The sequence below is a fragment of the Bactrocera latifrons genome, unplaced genomic scaffold, assembly GCF_001853355.1.
Source record: "Bactrocera latifrons isolate USDA-ARS-PBARC rearing strain unplaced genomic scaffold, ASM185335v1 scaffold_141, whole genome shotgun sequence".
NCBI lineage: Eukaryota > Metazoa > Arthropoda > Insecta > Diptera > Tephritidae > Bactrocera > Bactrocera latifrons.
In genome coordinates this window covers 583,515-603,914 of record NW_017534864.1, presented here as the reverse complement: position 1 = coordinate 603,914, position 20,400 = coordinate 583,515, and the positions used below count along the sequence as shown (strand labels likewise).

The 20,400-nt window shown below is 34.4% G+C and overlaps 2 protein-coding genes and 1 long non-coding RNA gene across 4 annotated transcripts in view; 1 reads left to right on the top strand and 2 right to left on the bottom strand.

Annotated features, from left to right (window-relative positions):
* LOC108965554 (uncharacterized threonine-rich GPI-anchored glycoprotein PJ4664.02) overlaps positions 1-1,249 on the top strand; it is a 13,226-nt gene extending 11,977 nt beyond the window's left edge. Inside the window, exon 8 of one of the 2 annotated variants that reach the window (XM_018928067.1) lies at positions 567-1,249. In XM_018928067.1, coding sequence (XP_018783612.1) covers positions 567-701 — 135 coding nt within the window. In that variant the 3' untranslated portion in view covers positions 702-1,249. The remainder of the gene's footprint in view (positions 1-566) is intronic. The other variant, XM_018928068.1, reaches the window with a different exon arrangement.
* Positions 1,250-6,071: 4,822 nt separating this feature from the next.
* On the bottom strand, positions 6,072-12,825 carry LOC108965556 (beta-1,4-N-acetylgalactosaminyltransferase bre-4). The gene is made up of 6 exons (XM_018928071.1): positions 12,695-12,825; positions 12,343-12,623; positions 11,300-11,726; positions 11,115-11,237; positions 10,931-11,026; positions 6,072-6,397 (listed from the first exon to the last, which is right to left on the bottom strand). The coding sequence occupies exons 1-6, from the start codon at positions 12,823-12,825 to the stop codon at positions 6,256-6,258; spliced, it is 1,200 nt and encodes a 399-aa protein (XP_018783616.1). The 3' UTR covers positions 6,072-6,255.
* A 2,008-nt stretch (positions 12,826-14,833) lies between these two features.
* On the bottom strand, positions 14,834-16,427 carry LOC108965532. Its single transcript, XR_001993113.1, has 2 exons — positions 16,270-16,427; positions 14,834-15,747 (listed from the first exon to the last, which is right to left on the bottom strand). It is a non-coding gene; the product is annotated as an uncharacterized LOC108965532 (long non-coding RNA).
* Between the last annotated feature and the right edge of the window lie 3,973 nt (positions 16,428-20,400).

Here is a 20,400-nt window from a genome sequence, read left to right as displayed (position 1 = left end):
TAATAATTGTATTATTATGTAAGCTTTTATAAAATAAAATAAAAAAAATAAAAAAATAAATTTCATTTTCCAAATAATTTAATATAATTTTCCAAAAACTTAATATTTAGTTTAATATCGTTAATTTGCAGACAAATTATATGAAATGGATTGGCAAATAAGCAAAGTCTTAAATTTAATAAACTTGTACAAGCATAAATCAAAATAGCATTGCTCATATAAAATTTATTGATTTAAATGATAAATAAAAATTATGCTACAATTATTATAGTCTGAAAATATGATTTGTTTTTTCAAGAAATACATTTGTAGAAAAAAGTATATTAATACTTTTTTTATCTTCCGCATAAATTTTTGTCATCTGTATAAAAATTTTAACGGTTCAAGAGCTCAAAACATGCGCTGTATCAGCTCGAACCTATCTACCCGACCCCAAATAACAATGTTATGAAAACAAATCCCCTGTAGAGATGCGGGGTAAATGTTCACTTTTTGCCTAATATATGTATAAGTATGTATTTATATGTATGTTTATACTATTTACTTTTATATTTTATTTATTTTAGGGACGTTGGGCTAAAGGCTCTGGAATGTACGAGTACGAGTCCGGATATAAATCTAAAACTAAATCTAAACAAGGCGGTGCAGTGGTTCCTATTTGTTTACCACTTTGCTGTGCTATGCCATGTTCCATAATGTAAATCGAAATCAAATTAATTTATTGAAATAAATTCTCGAATGTAAATATAGATATACTATGTATGTATGTACCACTAACATTAAATAACACTCCATACACTCTCTACACAAAATTGAGTAAACATTGGAAAATTTACAATGCAATGAACAAATCCACAAACCAATTTTGGAAGCGAGGATAAAGATTACAAAATTTTTAATAAATTATTTAAACTAAAAAAACGAGAAATTAAAATAAATTCATTATTATAAAAAAAAATAATAATATAAACGTTGTTAAGAATTATTTATATTTATTTACGTATGTACATATATACGTGAGGATGAATATTCTATTTGCCAATGTGTACTCTTTTTCTAATGGAAATAATACTAGTAATATTAATGTATAATTAAAACTCATACATAAGAACGGAAAAACATGCTGTCATGAAAATAAGACAATACTATCCTTATGGTTAATATTCACAACATGCTGGATCGCAAAGAAGTTGAGAGTGCTAATACGGTGAAAGTTCTATTAAACGGACACTCTAAATAAGTAACAAAACAAAAACGGTTAAATCTGAAGACTCCGAATTTTAGAGTTGTTAAATTTAAAAAATATACATACATAAAATATACCCATATATAGTATATTTCTAAATAAATGTATGTTTATACTTTTACACTTGCCGAGGGACGATAATTAAAAAACAAATTTGTGTTAAACAACTTTTTTGTCAGATTCAACGCAGAAATATCGTGCCTTTAAGGTATAATATAATGTGGATATGTATGCACATATGTATGTATTTTATATATGTATTTTTTATGATTGTGTCATAAACATGCAAGCTTATTTTCAAGATTAGCTTTATTGTAATATTAACATAAAAAATTAATGTTTGTAACCGAATTTGTCAACATCAAAATATGTGCTATTTAACAAAAAAAAAAAAAAATGCGTTTAATAAAGATTCTCTAACGGTACTTTGTTGTTTTATTGTAAACAATTTATAATATAATATTAAGCTGCAAATCAAACAATAAAGAGAAAATGTTAGCGACAGAAAATATTCAAGCGACAAGACGTTGAACATCCGAATTTTCAGTCACTAAGCAAGCCTCAACAACTGCGCCAGATTACTAACTTAAAAGTCAGCGTCTTGTTAAAGTTTTTTAACACATCAATACCATCCAAGTTCGGCAAAAAGAAATGGCATTTGTTTTTAGATAATCACATGTACTTATTAACCATCCCACAGAGTAAAAATATGTTTCAGCTTAGGGCGATTTTGCTAGACATTTTTTTTTAATATCGTTCGGATGCTTTATTTATATACTATAAAATGAAACTATTATATGAAATTTAAAATTTCAAACCCGTTTGTCAAGTTTTGTCAAAATATCTCAACTTTTACTCTACGTAGATATCGCTTGCATGGCTTGCAGAGGGACGCGAAATTCAACGCGATTCTTTAACCTGATCATTTAATGTGTATCCAAATATACAATCGATAAGTTAGAGTATAACTATATCTGATAGCAAAATGACAATGTTCTTCCAAGCAGATTTCTTGTTCGTTCGAGGGTATGAGTTACAAATTGTTTATGTTAGGTCTGGAGCTCTGGAGATGTTAGATTATCCAAAGACTAGAAATGTGGTAATTTTTTTCGGAGCACTGGCACATGCTATAAATGATAACCCTTTTGCTGTTTTTCTTCCTCACGTAAATACTTTTTCAGGCATAACGTTTGTTTTTTCAGGAAACTATTTCCAACAGATTGTTTTGTAATCTGCAATATTATTTTTACTATATCCTCTATCTTCTTTATAAATGGTTTAACTCCATCTACATTAGATAGAAGCTTTTCACAATATTCTTTACGACGACATATTCGAAAGGATTTTTTGTATCTATTTTCTCACCATCACTGGAGCGTTAAAAAGCTCAACTATGGAAATAGTTCCACCCTTAAGTTACAAACCATTTATTAAATGGTTTCATTTAATTTCATTTTAAATTTTAGTGAAAGTCCCTTTGATAAACAGGGGGCTTAGAGATTCAATTCAGATTGTACAATAATTAAATATTTCGATACAATATTTTAATATCATTTCAATCGCCGGTATTCTATTTTAGCAATTAATCGTTATGGTCGTTACTGCATAGTTCATTCGATTATATTTGAGTTCAGTGTCGGATTAGCCACATAGCAAGAGTAGCAGAATCTAAAACCCTATTTCGTCACGTTAAATCGTAAAAATGTTGTAATGTTTAACTATAAATATTATAATCGGTATATTTAGACTAGTATCTATACTAGGTACATTTCTACCCTTCAAGCGTCCAGATTTTTATTTTTTTATTAATATCCATTAATTTTTATATCAAAATAAAGTTAAATTTCTGCCGAATACCGCTATTGTGATTTTTTATTATATAAATAAATATTTTCACAAAATAAAATAAAATCACTATCGAATATCTCTAGATTTTGTATGCTTCATGGCCGTCTAAGTATAATTATTAAATTTTTACAATATTCTTATTGAAAATTATTGTTTAACGATATTCTTGTGACCTTCCATATTATAAAAAAAAACATTATTTTATATCATAAAACACAGTAATTAAAATGTTCTATCGAGTTATTTCTTTTTCCAAGCGGGCGCTGACCTCTTCACAGGGTAAAAATTTTGAGTTCATTCCAGCCTTAAGAGCAAGGTGTTTCAGAGTCTCAAGTCATGTTCTGCCATTTGAGTCATACTGCTGAACATCTCGTTCAAAGTTTACTAGATTTCTTGAGTGAGAGTCGCATTAATATCAAAGATTGTCGTGGTCAAAGCTATTATAATGCCAGCAACGTGAGTGAAATATACATTTTTTTTCCGCTTCTACCTATCGATGGGGTCGTTTTACGAACGCACTTAAAGATTCTACTTCAAAAACTCCGATTTTGAAACGGTTATCGGTCACTAGCCCCGAGCTGATGCTACGCAGGCACTTTTATGTGGTTTTATCACTATTAAGCAAGAATTGGAAGAAATTTTCGATAACGTGGATGCCGTAATAAAGCTTACGAACAACTTTCAACGATGAATAAATTAGAAACGGGATAATGGCAATTATGTGATACGAAGTCCTGGAACGCTTGCAAGCGACTTGATTGGCATAGACACCGCTTACGCGATTATAGCCGAGTTAACAACAGCGTGCCAGTCGTTTCTTCTTTTCGCTACGTGGCGCCAATTAGATATTTCAAGTGAAGCCAGGTCCTTCTCCACTTGGTCCTTCCAACGGAGTGGAGGTCTTCCTCTTCCTCTGCTTCCCCCTGCGGGTACTGCGTCGAATACTTTCAGAGCTGGAGTGTTTTCGTCCATCCGGACAACATGACCTAGCCAGCGTAGCCGCTGTCTTTTAATTCGCTGAACTATATCCATGTCGTCGTATATCTCGTACAGCTCATCGTTCCATCGGATGCGATATACGCCGTGGATAACGCGCAAAGGACCATAAATCTTTCGCAGAACTTTTCTCTCGAAAACTCGCAACGTCAACTCATCCGTTGTTGACATCGCCCAAGCCTCTGCACCATATAGCAGGACGGGAATTATGAGTGACTTATAGAGTTTGTTTTTTGTTTGTCGAGAGAGGACTTTGCCTCTTGCAAGCGACTAGTGCTGCGCTTAATAAAGGGATACGCCCTTTATGAATCTTTATATGGCCACGTCCAAGCAATGCGATCCACTTTTTCAGATATTCAGGCAAGAGTCAAAGATCTGACCTACTGTGAAGAATACCAGCAACAGACATGCCGACAAATCAAGCGAAATACAAAGTACGACCATTTCAGCGGCTCTACTACACTCGATGACTTTGTTGAAAATCAAACACCTGAACAACGTTTAGAATTTGAGGTGTTTATTGTTTATTAATAACGTACTGTCTGCTTTAACTAATCATATGAAAGCATATCATAAAATTACTAGTGTTTTTTAACTATTTCGGCAGCTAAAAACTCTTACAACAGAAGAGATCTTGGAAAAATTATCTAGTATGGTAAGGTATTTGGAGAACAGCCTAGGCGGCGAATTAGTGCATTTCGCAGAGCTGCTGAAAGCAAATGTGGCTACTGTTATTAATAGCAAGAATAGCAAGAAACAGGAGCCTATGGAACAGCAATATTTTAAACTTTTATTAAATAATTCTTTAGAATCGTGTGTCCCAAACTTAGAAATTGCTTTGCGAATTTACTTATTTCTCATGATCATTAACTGCAGTGGCGAACGTTCTTTTTCAACATTAAAACATATTAAAAATGAATTAAGGAACACGATAGACAAAGAACGTCTTAATCACCTCACTTTGTTGAATATAGAGCATGACTTGCTTAAAGAAGTCGATATTGAAGTATTATCTCTAAATTTGCTTATATTAGTTTTATTTAGTACTCTAATCTTGAGAACCTATAGCAAACCAAGGCCCTTGACAGAATCTGCTACAGGCTCCGCACTAGTTTACTCTGGCACTATTTGAGATCAACACGTGAGCGAAGAGAGAACTTGGACTTCGTAAACTTTGTGCGCGGAGTCGCTAAGGAGAATTAAAACAAGCTGTATACATACATGCGACAACGTGCGACTTGTCTGAAGGAATGTCACGAAGCGTATCTCCCATTGCATTTCTGCCTCGAAAAAGCTTACGCGCTTGCGTTGATAGGCCATATCAGCTGCGCCAAGTGAAAGAACGTTTTGGACTCTTTGCAAAAATTGTCTAATTGAAAGGCCTTGCTCTTCTTATTATCCACAGAGATTAAATGAATAATTGACACAGTTCTATAAAAAATTATATATCGGCTAATAACTATTTTTATCTTTTTAATCCCTTTTTTCAACAAGATGCAAAACTGTAACAAGCACCCGGAATATGTTCTGCGAACGCTGCTGATGATAAACGCTTTCGTTTTGGCATAACATTATAATCTTTTTTTAATCAAACGACAATAGACCATCCTCTCCTAAAGGGACTTTGAACTGGCTGACGTTTATCTAATTTAAAGTCAATAAAAACTAAAAAAAATATGTATATTTTCTGCAGATATTTTACAACAGTTAAACTAATGTTGGATTAATGAAACTTTTGTCTTTGCAAAGAGTGTGAAGTTTAAAATAAAATTAAAAAAACGTATCAGCGTTCGTAATATCGAATAGTTAAAATTGTTTGCGTTCGTACTATACAAACACACATAAAGTAATAATGGTTGAACCGAAAGACAGACACGGCATAGTCCGTGCTTGTTAATACAGACATTCCCAATCTAAAATCATTCACTTCGTATTCATTTGCACCCTCATTAAATGAGACAAAAGAACAACCACCAAAACATTACAAAATCGTATATATTCATTTTATTTGTGTGTATTAATAATAATTGTAATTGTAATAATTGTAATAAATGAGTTTTAAATATGAGTAGAGCAAAAAGAATAAACAACTGTATTTGTTAAATTTATTAAAACTAAATAAATAATTAAGGAATCACTATTTTCTTAATCTATTACCATAAGTATTAACTTGTTTGATCGAAGATTTTTAATTCTGCTAGATACCAAGTAAAAGTTGGAAATTCTCGTATGCTATAGATTTCATATTTTATGGAATTTATACCGTCCATTTCCATCTTGCTGATTCCATTTACGAGATTCTCATATCTGTAGTTAAAAAAAAAAATAATGAATAACATTTAATACTATTAGTAATATAAAATAATGCAATATTTCATCATTATCTGAAATAATTTAATAAAGATGTATCTTCCGCTCAAAACTACTTTTAGTATTTAGATGTTAAAATGGTGTCTGGAAAGTGTTATTTCTCGGTTTTCAACTCCACTGAGTTGAAATTGACTTGAAGTTGAAGCAACTCAACTTTAGATGAACCTTACTGATATTATGATCTTCAAATATTTCCAGTCGAAGATTCATTCAAAAATTCATCAAAAATTAGGTAGATAATTAAACAGCTTAAAATTTATTAACGAAAAATCAAAACAATATAATTAGTTATTGTTCACAAAAAGGTAAATACTTATTAGAATAGAAATTAGTTCAGACCTAGATCTCCCTCCGTCCCTTAGTTTTATTTTAATGTTTCCAAATTGTAGTTTGTTTCGTCACCTAGTAACTGATTAACATAGTTTGAAATTATAAATAGTTCTTTTTATCCATTATCCATTTTCTATTATTTTTTCTAAATAAATTCATTAACGTTTTACTACAACTCCTTGTTAGCAGTTGACAATTTTTGATACTGTACAGGTAGTCAGCCCCATTGGCACGGAGTTGAAAACCGCAATACCAAAAAAAAAAAAAAACCGGAATTAAAATGCAGCGAAATATTTTTTGGCGGGTTGAGTTGATATCGATAATACCGAATTTAATAATTTCAAAGAAAATGCAGTTAATTTCAAACCGCAAAAGGGGCCTTAATTACAATTTGTAGAATATCTAACACACTGAGAAGGAGGATAATCATATTTACGGTGTGTTATCAATGTGTTATTTATTCCACAAATTTTTTGTTATTGTTAAAAAATTAAAGTTGTTTTTATACTATCAAAAATCATCTTATCATATATACAGCTTTAAAATACAATTGGCGAATATTGTCAATGATATCAAATAATAGTATGAACAAAAAAAAAACAAACGATATAGGGACTTAGACTTAGTGGTTTGCTCAGCATCTTAACTTCGGTATTTATTCTGAAATAATAATATAGTTGGGAAACCCCAAATATTTACTAAGAACATTAAATTTAGACTTATGGATTTTAAATGTGTTGCACTTTAACATTTTTTCAAATATTGTTAATGGCAAATTACGGTGACTTTTGTCCAATATGGACCACGAGCCTTATTAAAATCCTGTTATGAGGCGTCCACATTCTCGCTTGGCAATTTTGTCAAATAAAGTCTCACTCATCCGTAACATTACTATACCCTGAGCAGGATGAGTTACGTTTGCAGCGAAGTTTGTAACACCCAGAAGAAAACGATATACGACGTGACTACGCTTCAATCAAACGACTGCAAAGATGAATTCTTTGAGAACATCCTAGCATAAACTGCTTGGAGAGAATTTCGTTATGGTCCTTAAAAGGAAGTATACGGGTCTGCCAGTGTAGGTGTTCGACCGTAGACATCAATAGGCATTATATTATAGTCAAGAGTTCAGTGTTTCGGCTACGTTTCACTACGCACAGTGTATTTTAAGAGCGGTCTGCATTGTACATTACCCCCATCTTTTCACCATGAGCTGCCGGCTTGTGGATTTTGTTGCGGCTCTGTACCTTGAAGTTATCGCGATCGGACTGGCTGTCCAATGTTACACCTAAAATCTTAGTCTGTTCTCCTTCATTTAGTTCATGAATATGATTGCTGTCGATTTAGTGGTGAATAGTGTTGCGAAGAAGAAGCTTAAAAGGTCGGAGAGTTAGACGTTTACTTTTGAGCACATGACAGCGTTCCAATGCCCATCCTCCATACAGTGCAATCATTCGCGTACGTTGTAATGGAAATTCCTTCTGGTCGTTGAGGGAGTACTGAGATATACAGGGATGTTGTAGGATCTATTAGTTGTTGGATCAAAATTACACGGATTCAGGTATTACTGGTTTGATGTTTGAAACAGAAAAAATATGGCTTTTGAGTGTCTCGGAAACCGATTTTATGAGATTTGTTGTCAGAAACAAATTGAAACAGGTTAAAAATTATTGTAAAATAAGTAATTACTTTTTTTATTGTTACCAGTTAACTTATTTTTATAAGAGAAAATAAAATACATAATGGTATAATTATCGAGTTTCTGGAAAAAAATGCAGTTAGTTTAAGAGTATTTACAACGGCTAATAATAATAATTTACAATAAATGCGTTTTTAATCAGTCGGTGATATAAATCTGTAATGAAAGTATTTCAGGTGAAGCACCGTGATTTTAAATGTTTCCTTTGATCTTTTCGTTACTTCTCCTTCAACGATATTAAAGATTCCGGAACCAGCCACGAACTATCTGGGAGTTTATGACGCTAAGTGTTTTGGTGGTGCTGTGCACTTTGCGAATGCCATACAGGTCTAGACTCTGATAAGGTTAAGGACCTTGTTTAGGAAACCCACTCTTGTCAAGTCTATGTGCTTTAGCATCTGGCAAGACTTCAAGTGTTCTACCCAGGGACGCTTTTCGATTCAGTTAGCATGGGCCACCAGGTTATCAGACCGCCACTAGCAATGGTAATATCCGTTGAGCTATTACATGTGCCTATAATTTTGATGGGGATCTCGTCGGTCATTTTACAGAATGTAGAATCGACTTATGTTCCGCCAGCTTTATCCCTCTATGATCATTTGACAGACAGGAGTGCCTAATATCGCGACTCGCGTTAAAGTCGCCTTGTTTGGGTAGTAACCTATTGGGCTACATATTAATGGGATCCATATATATTCATATATTAAAATTTTCAAGCTAGTCATCGCCTGACTGGATAGCTATGCCCTGACAATGAAGGATAATATTCCTGTGGTCGATGTCGCTAACGATGAGACGTTATTGCACAGTATTGTACAGTATGAAGGCTAGGCCTCCGCCAATATCTCGCTCGCGATCCTTACGTATAAAGTTGAAAGCTGTACAACTCAGAAGATCTGAGGTAACTTGATCGATATGCATTCCCAGCTCATGAATGCAACTATCTTCCCAATCTTAGTCTGGAATCCGTTGCAGTTGAACCCGGGCTGATTACAGCTCCTGCCTGTTTAAGCTCCCGTAAACCGTAGAGGTCCTTGGTTGACCCCTCGCAGCTTTAGCGCAGTGCGCTAACTTGGTACAGAATGCACAGTCGTAGAGGCTAGTGTCACACTAAAGTGTTGGCACATGTGGCCACGTAACCTTAACTTAAAACTCAAAATCGGGTCAGATAGCCGAAATAACAGCCCTTGCTGGATAAAATCCGTCTTAATTCCGGTAACGTAAATAATCGTTTGTATGTTCGTCTGTATGTACATTCAAGATCCAGTTCCTCATTATCCTTTTGCAACATGTTGCTACAGAGCATAATAGTTTTGTTCACCTAACTGTTGAATGTACCACTTAAAACTAATCGGGATAGATATAGGATAATGTATATTTAACTGATAAGGATGACGAGAGAAGCTGAATCGTTTCCACGACAGTCGGGTCTATGTAACCAGAACGGTCCCAGATAACTATCCGGCCAAGGACTCGGCACAATTCTGCCGCTACAGCAACAACAATAACGAGAAAAGCTGGAATCCGAGTAACTGTCTTTTTACCCATCCGTCCGTACAAGCTATAACTCGCCGCTCCTTGCCAAAAAAAATAAGTTTGGCACACTTCCTATATAACGGTACTGTTAAAAACTACTGACGGTGATAATGCAACCACGCCCACTTCCCATGTAACACAGTTTTAAATCCTATCTGACTCTTTCCTTTCCAGTTTCCATATGCCATCTTATGTCAACTTGTGAGATACTGATAACAGTGTATTTTTTTGCCTATAATGGTTAAAATTGGGTCAAAACTTGACTTATGATTGATAATGGCATGTGAGGAACCGTAATGAATCGCAGGGAACATTTTATTAGTACGTGGCATATTTATGGCATGTAGTATGGGAAAAACAGATAAAATTTTAGCTTTCGCTTTTGTAACAGATATTTTGTTGTTGTTGTTGTAGCGACAGAATTCTGCCGTGTTGGCAGACCTTGACTGGATACAAATCCGGGGCCATTTCGGTTACGTAGATGGGAGACATACATATCTTTTGTCGAATATGTCGATATGAAATAAATAAATGTATATATGTATCTATATATATATATAATTGCTTAGATTCCAATCCAGGGGTTGACGTTTTGCACATCAAGGTATTTTCCTGGTTTTGATTCTTGCAAGTTGCAACCGAACTTAACCCTTCCTTACTTGATTTTATATATTGTTCTGAAATTTTGCATACGTCCCTTTGATCAATCACAATCAAGATAGAGTTCTGGTTACACCCTTTTATGCTATAAAAAATACACCTGTGAAGGGTATTATAGCTTACACCTGGACATTTTAAAACCCGTCTAAATCTTCCATCAGAATTGAAATTGACTCCTTGTTGCTTATTTCAAATTCAATTCCAGAGCTAAATATAACATATATACATATATGCATAATATTCACCTTTTTGGATTGGCCTTTTCTTTGGGATGTTTTAGCATCATATAACGTGCTATATTAACAGGATATCTCGATATGAACAAATTGGCATGCTTTAATCTGAAGAAAATAATAAAATTCATAGCAAATTATAAAATACCACAACTCATCACAATATTGTTTGCTATAAGTATAGAAAATATCTTACCTATTCGACATATCGTCATCTTCACCACCCCACCCAAAATACGAATTCGAAAAGCCATTCACTAGCTGAAAGTGTTCACGAGTCATAGCGGATACTCCTCCAAAAATTGAACGATAAGGCAACCTATTGATAAAAACAACAATATCACTTAGTTGAATTTGATAAAAATATATGAAAGTTATTACTTGAAGTTTAAAGTATCTATAGAGACTGACATGTGGCGCGGTTGCCGCGGACATGTATACAAGTTTCGATTATCCAGAGGTAACAAGTCAACATCATGGAATATAAAACAGTCCCATGGAAATATTTTTAACGCTTCTAAGAAGCCTATATTCATTAACGCAGCCCGATTAAATGCTTTCCCATTGGTTTGTTCGATGAGAAATATTCTGTAGGCAATATGCTGTTTCATTAAAAATGGATGAATGTTTCTCAGAAACACGGTTAAATGGGCGTAACGATCACGAAATGGTACGACTATTGCGACGTGCTCCTTTGGAATACAATCATGTGGTTGAAATGCTCCTCCTGGCTTTAATAGAGGGGCTAGTTCAGCTTCCACAATGTCCAATGATTCAAGAGTTGTATTTGGGGTTATTGGACCTTCATCTGAAAATTAAAAAATAATTTGCAATTTTTATTTATATCTAAAAGCAGAATTGGAAATTGATGCAGAAATACGGCATTTTAAGGAAGAGTTGTATGATCAATATTTTTAAATTTTTAATAAAACCATGACAATCAAGATAGCATTAAGCATAAGACTATTTATGAAATTACAACTTAATAAAATTTCAATGATAGTTGGTAATGTGAAATAAAACTGTTTTTCTCAAGTCCTTCTTTCTACATTTTAATGATTTTGGACCTTTTACAATATTTTGGTATTCAGTTGTAACTGCCTTTATATATTGTATTTTAAAAATATAAAGTTATTTGCCTTCTTAAAAATATGTTTTTTTTTTTCATTTCCAACATCCCTAATCAAAGGTTAACTTACATAGAACACAAACATGCAGTCCTGTAGGCATTAAAACGAAAAAAATAGGAACATCGATCAAAGACAAAAACCATATCAACAAATAGGAGTCAAGCATTCGGGTGCATTTCCGATGTGACACTATGATACTATCAGTACTTTGAAATTAATTTTCGTATAATATACTAAGCATATAAATTGAATTAAGCTATGTACATTTTTCAGAATATCTAAAATAAAACTCACTTTCATCATATTGTGGTTCCTTACATCTTACACTCACTGTAGCTCCGTTTTCCCTCTTAATAGATTGCAATGGTCTGAGCAAGCTGTTATTATTCCTTTGGTCATGCTCGCTGGAAACATTTTGTGAGTTCAATAATATAATAGGCTTCTGAGCCTCGGAATCAATAGGAAGTACTGTTTGGTTAGTCGTATTTAAAGTATCATGTTCTTTAGAGTTGTTACCACTTAAAGACTTATTGGCAATTGTAATACCCCTTGCAAAGTTATGCATATGCCGAATGCTGAAGACATATAGAAGAAAACATTTTAATCTCTACAAAAAATATACATATATTAACGAAAAAAAAATTACCTTAGTCTACTAAACGTAGAGTAACTTGCAGATTTATTATCTACATAGCTCAGAAACGCGCTAAACAACACCCATATCCCGACCAGACAAAGCATAGCTCTCACACCATTAGCTTTGGTGAAGAGCGCCATTGCCGCTGGTCGTGATTACAATTATGCTTCTGTCCAGATCTTTTGTAGAAGACAGATTTCATTGAACAATAATACAAAATTAGAAATCCCCATTAGAACATCCAGTGCAATTTAAATAAATCGTAATTTATGTTTATTTTACTAACACTAAATATATTTATTTGTGCAATTTTACAGCAATGCAAATAATTAGAGATGCCACATTATCTAACTGACACGTCTACAGAGTGACACAATAAAAATACATTAATATTCTGAGTTTTTATGAGAATCAACACCTGTCGTTAAGTAGAGTTTTGAGCGGGTTTCGTCAATTTTCTTCGGTAATTACAATTTTTATTTCAAATATTTAAGATGCAAAGATAGATTACAAAAGAATTAACAAAAACAATGGGCTTAAATTAACATTTTCTTAAATGAAAAAAGTTTATAAAAAATCCAATCAATTTACTTAGCACAGTATTATTTATAATAATTTTTTAATTAATCCAGCTATGCGCAACTGAATGCAAAAATAGTGTTAGTATCCAAATAGAGGTTGCTCATGAATTAATTTTTTTTTTTTTTTTTGATAAAATTAATTTAAACATAGTTTAAAAAAGGAAGTATGTCGGGGGTGACAGGGCCAACACTGTCCACAGAAAATGAATGATGAATGAAATCAATGACTAATGAAGTTAACATGTCAAAAACACTCAAATATGCAAAATCTTGCATTGGTCCCATAGAGGAATTACCAAACGCGTAAATTTGACAAAGGTATACAAAGTTATCTTCAATTGAAGAAAGTAACTTCACACTCAAACTGCTATTTATTTATTTAATATTTATTTAATAATTTCATACCAATCGGCATTATATAACATATGTATATAAAGAAATATAATATAAATTGATTTAAAGGGAAAATATAAAATTATAATATAATTATTACATAGAAATTATAGTACAGCAAGTAAAAAAAAAGAAAATTAAATTTGTCTTGACTAAGTGAATTTTAATAGACGTCGTTTTATGTCAGGGATGAATGCGTTGAGTGAGCCGTTGTAGAAATCCACTTCAGTATGCAGCGAGTTAACAAGCAACGCGTGAGCTTTTTTCTTGAGTAGCGTTTTATGTTATATTTTACTTGAAAACCAACGAGGAAAGAGACTGTCTTTCGGTATACCAGCAGGAACTTAGGTCGAGATACCAACGTGTATTATGTCGTAGATAACTTTGATTTTGCTGTCTATGGAGGACGATGAGTAAAGATTAGACCAATCTGTGTTTAGGTAAAAATTATTGAGGTTGACATAGTCAGCCTCAGTCTAAGTAAGGTTACAATGTAGACTTAAGGTTCGGTTGAAGCTCAATTGAGATATCCAAAGCTGGATGATACCGATCTATAATAGTAATTTCCTGGGTACGCTCAATATGTACATGTAGGTCACTTTGTAAAGTAGATTTTCGCAATCTGAACGTGGTGAACTACTAGGAAGATTGAAATCTCCAGTGATAAGAAAGTTGGCGTCCCTATGTTTATCTTTCAAGTAGTAAAGCGTATCAAGATAAATCTGGTATACGTTGAGTGAGGCTCTAGGCGCAATGTAAACACACGCAACGATGATATTAGAGATTTTGCACTTAATTTTCACATATATTTGTTCTAAGCTATCATCGGGAATGTGGATGCACTCAGCATGGAAATACTTTTTTAATGCTATGAGGACACCACCACCGTTTTCACTGATACATGTTGAATTATTTCTGTCTTGCCTGAAAATGTTAAATGTGTCGTCTATTACCTCCCCATCGTGAATAGTAGGATGAAGCCATGTCTCAGGAATACAGAAGGCATCGATGCTGCTAGCTGACGTTGCTGTGATAAAATCACTGAGCTTGGTTCGAAGACCTCTTACGTTCTGGTAATGGACTTGCAGACTTGGTTGGGTTTGCCTTATCGATGATCGAGCAAACATTTTTATTTACTAATTTAGGAACACCATTGACATACTTTATTGTCTTAGATGTATCACCATTCTTCGCTAAGGTATCTAACTGCGCCCGGAGGTTCTTGAGGTGATTTAGCTGAGATGGAGTGAGATCAGATTTAAAGATCACTTTATTAGATCCAGCAGCGGGTTCCAGCTTTTTAGATTTGAGTTTTGCATGCGCTATGGCATGGAGATGGAGTTTCAACAAGAAGTGGACGAAAGCGCCCGAGCGATGGGCGGCCCAAACGACGAATCTTAAACTGGTCCACGACACCAGTCAAGTCCGGAGGCAGAACTGAGAGGATATTAGCTCCGTCCTCTTCAAGACGGTCTTTACCGTCTGCTTTCGTTGATTCAGTGACATTTAACAAGACGACGTTCGATTCACATCTCTTACGTTCAGCGAATTCAGCGAAGACATCTTCCGCTGGAGCAGGAACATTAGAGAAGTTTTTGAGCTTACCTTCAATAGTTCTCAGTCTGCTTTCAAGCTCAGTACATTTGTCATCCGTATGCTTGTGCTTCTTGGTTAGGTTCGAGACATTCTTCCTGATGAACGACTTAAAACTATTAAATTTGCTGTCGAACGAGGCAGCAAGTTAAGAATATTGAGCATCAAGCAGACTTTTTAGCTTACACATAGTTATATTGTCATCATCATCACTATCGGATTCAGGGTCGTCTTCGGTGTGCTTCCTTTAGGTGCGTAAAAATTTGAATTTTCGGTAAAGATCAGTTATGAAGTAGCACTCCACCACACTAAATACCAATTATGTTGTGGATATATATTTTTGGTTATGCTGCTGCCTGCTCCATTTACTTAGTATGTTGTGGGTAGTTCTTTTCCATTCGCATGAACTTTTTTACAATCTCATTTCCTTTTTGACCTATGTCCTTAGTTAAAGGTCCTCTAAGTTTTTGGTTGGCTGCATTTTTATTTTTAAACCTTATTAGACACAATACAAAACAAACATATATAGCTTTCAAAGCTTTTATAATGCTTTAAATTAATCGCTTTTGATATATATTTTATTCTTTGTACAATTTTCTTTAATCTTTACAAAAAAATTGCGACTTTAAACACGTGTCTTTCAAATCAGCGTTGCCAACCAACTAGCCACCTTAAACCACTTAAACAAAGTGAATTTCCTAAAATGAAGTAGATCTTCAATAAATCGTTTACAACTTTACGTCGAAGCAATATCCCTATTAGAGACAATTGAGAAGAAATTTCATTGTAATTTCCACAAGAAAATTTTTTTACCATTGATATCACTTCTATACAATAGAAAAGCTTGGAAATCAAAATCTTTCCACAACAATTTGTTACCAATAACATATACGATATCTAGCTTTACGTGCGAATTCACTCGCATTTAATCTCTTGAATAAATACCAAAGATTTTTTAGGATAATATGTACATTAAAGCTACAACGCAATGATCATCCTTATGGTGATGGTACAAACCTAATTTTTGTCTGATTAATGCTTTTGATGCATTATTGTTTAATTGCTATATCGATTGAGATTTTGCAAAATAGATCTCCTACTCTCCTACAACTATACAAATTTTCACCTCTTTCCGTGCTGTGGTTCGGACGCTCTGCGTGTACATAACAAAATAGCGTTTGAATTTTATATACATATAAGTTAGTATATGGAATCGAAGTCTGCTTGTTTTGAGGTGGTTGCGAATTCGTTAAGGTTATCGATGGTAAATTTATATTCGCACTTTTTATACTCTTGTGACATGTACATAGCTATAGAGTATAATATAAAACTTTGTTCACCTAACGGTTGTTCGACTCTTCTAAAACTATTCGAGAAAGAAACGGAGTTACATATGTATATTTGTACACATAAATGATCACGATGACAAGACGACGCCCACAAAACGCCATTAAACGCCACCCCCTAATATGTCTAATATATATATCTCCCAAACCATTAAAGCTATAAAACGTAAATTTGCACAGGAAAAATCTTTCGACATCCCTTACAACAGTGTGAAAATAGATAAAATATCATAAGACTTATATTTAATCTATATTCACTGTTGTAAGGAACCGGTGTCAAAATTGGGCAATGGGTGTGACACCGCCCACTTTTAGATGAAATCACATATTTCCGGACCTCGACCAGTTTAAACTAAATTCTGTGTGTAACATTATACTGATACTCATACAAGGTGCGTTCCAAAGTAAACAGGACTTTTTGAATCTAGCGCCATCTATATGTCGACTGGTGCGTTAAATAAAACTTGTATTGGTAAAACTTTTACCGAACCGTTTCAATTGATGAAACAAGTTTATGGGGATGATTGAATATCCCGCAGCGGAGTGGACGAGTGGTTTCAGCATTTACAAAGTGATCGTGAGGACAAAAATGACGAACTGTGCGTGAATTCATCAAAAATCAGCCGAAGTCATCATTGAAATTCATGGAAATGGAATTGAACATCTCCAAAACATCGATTTATCGCATTTTGACCGAAAATCAAACTAACACAACCACTGATTTCCAGATAACGCAATTTTAAATTCCATATGATTCTTTCACTTTACAGTATTCAAATTAAGCTCCAATGAATATATCGGGATACAACTTTGCGCAAATACTGATCTTTAGGAATACTATCTGAATTCTAAAAAGTTTCAAAATCCATACACCGAAGATGTGAAGCCCAGTTCCTAGGGTTGACTTTTTACTCAAAATGTTGGTCAAAGTGTGATATTTTTATTGAAATTTAGAGAGAATATTTTTCATAATATTATACCTTGTGCCAAAAATGGATGTATTATACTATTATTATTATATAATTATATTATATTATATAATTATATTATTATATATAATTATATTATAATTATAATTATAATTATATAATAGCATAGAAGCGACTAAATGAAATTTAAACCTAAAAAGGTAAAGGATTTGTCCGGAAAGTAATAGGACTGATTTTCTTCCGCCACGACTGTACTTCGAAAGGTGCGCGCACTGACTGGATTCGGTAGAGGGCAGTTGTCTCCAAGCACCTGGAGAATCAGGACAAACACTTTCGCTCGATGTGTTTCTGGGAGTAAACCTGCGAGACGTTTGATATGATCAAGCAGGCTTACCCAGATGTTGCTTTAGCACGGAGTGGTGAGTTTCGGTGCCATTTTAGAGGGTCGAGAAGAGGTGTAACTGCGACAAACACCGAGAATAGCGACTAAGTATTCATTTAATTGTTCAGATGTTCAGTTTATCAATATATTTGGTTCAAGACATTGTGACGGAGCACTTGAATATTGGAAGTTGCACCACGACAACGTGCCGACTCACATCGCATTTCTTGTGAACAGCTACCAAACCAAGATCGGCATCCCAACGCTTCCGAAGCCGCCCTGACTTTTTTGTTTCCTTGCCTGAAAAGTCCGATGAAAGCCAAGCATTTTGAAACGACAGAGAGGATGCAAGCAGCATGCGCTTTGGCTCTCAAGGCTATTCCGGAGAATGCCTTCCATGAGGCCTTCAATGCTTGGAAATCGCGCTGGCAGTGCTGCATCGACGCAGGAGGAGCATATTTTTAAAATTTTTAAAGAATTGTAATGATTGGTTCAATCAATTTTTTTAAATCGAATCAGTCTTATTAATTTCCGGACAAACCCTGTACATCAAATTTGAATATTCTACATATGTATGTAACATTGCTATGAATTCATTGAAAAGATTATTATATAGTTTATTTTATTAAAAATAGTCTCTTTTTGCTTCAATACAGCTTTTTGCATGTCGAACGAGTGTTTTAGCTCGTTGGCCAGAATGGCCTCTCGCACGGTGCCATATCAGGTGAATATGCGGAGTGGTTAGTAGTTAAAATGTGATTTTTGGTCAAATAATCGTCCTTCGAATGTTGGATTCTGAGCAATTTTTAGTCGTCAGTCAATTTGTGCGGAACAAACTGTGCACACACGTTTTGTAAGCCCAAATGTTGGATAAAATTGCAATAAATCGATGTTTTGGAGATGTTCAATTTCTTTTCCATGTATTCAATGATGATGTTATTTATGTCCTCACGACTATTTTGGAAACGTTGAAATCACTTGTCCACTCTGTTACGGGATAGTCAATCACCGCCATGAACTTGTTTCATCAATTGAAATGGTTCGGTAAAAGTTTTATCATTTTTAAATCAAAATTTAATGTTGGCTCTTTGGCCGAAGCTCATTTTCGCTCCGATAACACAAACATACTGACATTTAAAACGGATTGACTTCACTTCCAATCAATGAAATGTCATGAAATTCTCACTGGACAGGATAGTAGATTCTAACGCACCAGTCGACATATCGATAGCGCCAAAAGGGGGCGTTAGATTCAAAAAGTCCCGTCTGCATTGGAATGTACCATGTATATACTTTTTTACATTTTGCAAACAATTAATTGAAAAAGCGTATTTATTTATGCTTTCGTTTTCAAAACTTCTTTGACCATAGTTGCGACAACTTTTCTTTATTCTGTTTTGTTAAAGGGCGAAGTTGTTCTGGTATTTACAAATATAATTTAATTTTTTCTGCATTCTGGGCACATATATACTTCATGTAGGTCTTCGGTTTCCCCATCGGATAATTTCTCTGTCCAAATTCCGACTTTGCAGACTTTTACTTAAAAACTTTTTCAAAACCAATAGCGTCGTTATGAGAATATCGTTAGTCATTCGCAGTCTTAATAAAATAAACGGTGTCCAAAATGTCAAATGTTTTTGAAAGCTTGTTCATTGAAATGTCTTCCACCATTGTTAAAAACCTATGTTTGATTATATTGCATATATAGTAAAATTCATTATACAGAATCCATCAACGGGCTGACAGACGGATGTTGTATTAGCAAGTAAAAAGATGAACTTTATATTATCATCCTTTTGCAAAGGTGCAAGACAATTTATAATTGTTTTTATTTTTTTATGCTAAAAGCTACAAAGTTCGTTTTCACATTTTTACAAGTGGTGTGTGTACTCATATTACTCGTATATAGTGTTCAGCTGCTCGGTTGAAGTTACTCTAATGCATTCTTCAATAATTAGTCTTCGTTGTCCCCAAATAAAAGTTTCGCGCCCGCTCATTTGTAAAACAGTGTCTGGATCCGATCATGAGAGGTCTGGCCGCTGCGAATGGCAGCCGTATTTGGCACCGGCGACAACCAAGAGCTGTCACCTTCTAATCCACGGTGTTGTGCGACTTCCGTGCCCATTGGATGATTTGCAGCCAGGAGGTAAATTCGCCTGTATTCTAATGGAGCCTTCCCGCCTTGGGAAGTAACGGTGGCCTTACCGCGTCAAGGGGCTCTGGGGCGGAGCCTCGTGTTCCCCAGGAAAAGTATAGAAGAAGCATATAAAGTATAATTGGTCTGATGATCCTTAAGTTACTCACTAGCAACGGGACTCGTTGCCAGGAGTACGCCGATGACACTATCATAATGGCACGACATAGTTCAAAGGCAAAAACCACTGTCCTCCCTTATACTAAGCGAAGATCTTTTCTGGACTTGAGGCTCCTAACACTCTGTGGCAGGGAATTGGAGGTGTTCAAAGAGGTCAAATTTATTGGCCTCACATTA

Coding starts and splice junctions, on each gene's coding strand:
- LOC108965556 (XM_018928071.1), bottom strand. CDS start 12,825: ATGGCGCTCTTCACCAAAGCTAATGGTGTGAGAGCTATGCTTTGTCTG. Junction 12,624..12,694: donor TCTACGTTTAGTAGACTAAG/GTAATTTTTTTT, acceptor ATATGTCTTCAG/CATTCGGCATATGCATAACT. Junction 6,398..10,930: donor GAAAAGGCCAATCCAAAAAG/GTGAATATTATG, acceptor TTTTAACTACAG/ATATGAGAATCTCGTAAATG.